General features: G+C 41.3%; 1 protein-coding gene across 1 annotated transcript in view; it reads right to left on the reverse strand.

The window, feature by feature from the left end:
* nrp2a (neuropilin 2a) overlaps positions 1-1401 on the reverse strand; it is a gene marked incomplete at its 3' end in the record, with an annotated part of 49133 nt that extends 47732 nt beyond the window's left edge. The window contains exon 1 of the mRNA XM_083679826.1: positions 908-1401. Within this exon, the coding sequence (XP_083535952.1) occupies positions 908-977 (70 nt within the window). The 5' untranslated portion in view covers positions 978-1401. The remainder of the gene's footprint in view (positions 1-907) is intronic.
* Between the last annotated feature and the right edge of the window lie 394 nt (positions 1402-1795).

The following is a 1795-nucleotide window of genomic DNA, read 5'->3' on the forward strand; positions in this document are numbered from 1 at the left end:
GTTATATAGTATATAGTTTTAAATATGCCTATTTCCTGTTTAGAACTACATACTTTTCATGTGACTAAACAACTTGAAGAAGGACAAAAAAAGCACGAGGGAAGAAAAAACATGCATACGAGTTCATGCATATGATTAACTTATTTACAGTCTAATAATAGTCTATGCCTTGATATGTTACCATCGCGTTAAAGGGCGAAACATGCAAGATGACATTAAACATGTTGTTGTGACTAGTCACAGTCCTATTGAGCCCTATAGAGCCTAATGATGTGTTACACACAGAACGCTAGGCTGTGATTTATTATGTAGATGTTTTCACATCTGTAGGGTACAACATCTGAAATTGTTGACAATTCAGAGAGGTTCGCGTCCATCCAATAACTGCAGCCTACTCAAAAACATATCGGAACTATAATGAATACCGTAAAGTGTATTGCGCAAAGCTATTACAGTTAGAAGATGTTGGAGAGTAAATATTATCCTCGTGTCTTGACTGGAAGGTTCCATCCCGATCCCCCGCTATAGAAACTGGCCCTTCATCCGTCAAAGACGGCGCCTTCGCACTGGAGACTGCACGCCGTTCACGCCGACGTTATAACAAAATATCAGAACACATAGTGTTCATAGGACACAGGCTATCAGACAATGGCTATTTGATGCCATTCACTGCATTAAAATTCATAATTTAAAACAGATGGACCGTCAAACCCAAATCTATTTGCCTCAAAGATGTAGACATATATGGTAGGCTGGGAGCAAGGCAAAATCAAACATAATATAACAAAGGTACAAGGCTTAAGGAAAGTTTAAAGGCTTAAGGAGAACTTGATCATTATTTAGAGAGTTTCAAGATAATCCGTGCATTCAGAGTTGAGAAGTGGTCAGCAACTAAGTGTAAACTTACCCTCGTCTCCACGGACTCGGAGTGTAAGACTAGCAAGTAAAAATCCAATCAGCGATGATAGCAAATCCATCTTGACAAAATGTCAATTCCTGTGTATATTATTTAAATTCTCCACTCCTGTATCAAATCGGTTTCCTTCTGAAAAAAAACACCCTTTTTAGCCTAAAATGTTGCCAATGAAAACTAAGCTACTTATATGATTCCAAGTCTTTTACAAAGCCATTGGCAGCGAATAATGTTTTTCAAAACATGTCATTAAAATGACAAGAAAGATGCGTCGCTGAGCAGCCTTCCCTTTGAATTAGGCTACTTGAAGGAGATTGGCTGAGGATGCCACCTAAGAACTTTCATCTTCTTGACAGTGCGAATGAGTTTCAAGGAACAATGTTGGTAAAAGATATTCCTATGTTTCCTTGTTCCATACAGTGACTGTCCATCAGTTAGGCGATTTTCTCCAGGGAGAGTCTGATGAGAGGCTCTTGGTTACCTCCAAATCCGGTAGATCGCTTGCCTTTCCGTTCTGCCTCTCTCTATATCTTGCGCCCGAAGTGCTTTCTCTCCGGTCATTTAAGACCACCGAAACACAGCTGTCTTAACTGTAAACGCACTACTCTCTGCTTTTCCAACAATTAATCTGTCATAATTTAGAGAATCGGCGATGAACATACTGTCGCACTATGTCCTCCCGAGGATCATTCACCCCGTCTCTGATACCGCTCCTCTCGCTTCTTTCTATGGTAGAGTCTCTGCGCACTGGCGTTCCAGCGGCGTGTGTGTGTGTGTGTGAGTGAGTGAGTGTGTGTATGTAACAGCACTTTTGAGCGGAGCAGCTATCGCATTACAGTCCGCGCATCAACTCCGCCTCCCGTCGGCCGTTGATTATAGAGA

This window comes from Argentina silus, assembly GCF_951799395.1.
Source record: "Argentina silus genome assembly, chromosome: 11".
NCBI classification, from domain to species: domain Eukaryota; kingdom Metazoa; phylum Chordata; class Actinopteri; order Argentiniformes; family Argentinidae; genus Argentina; species Argentina silus.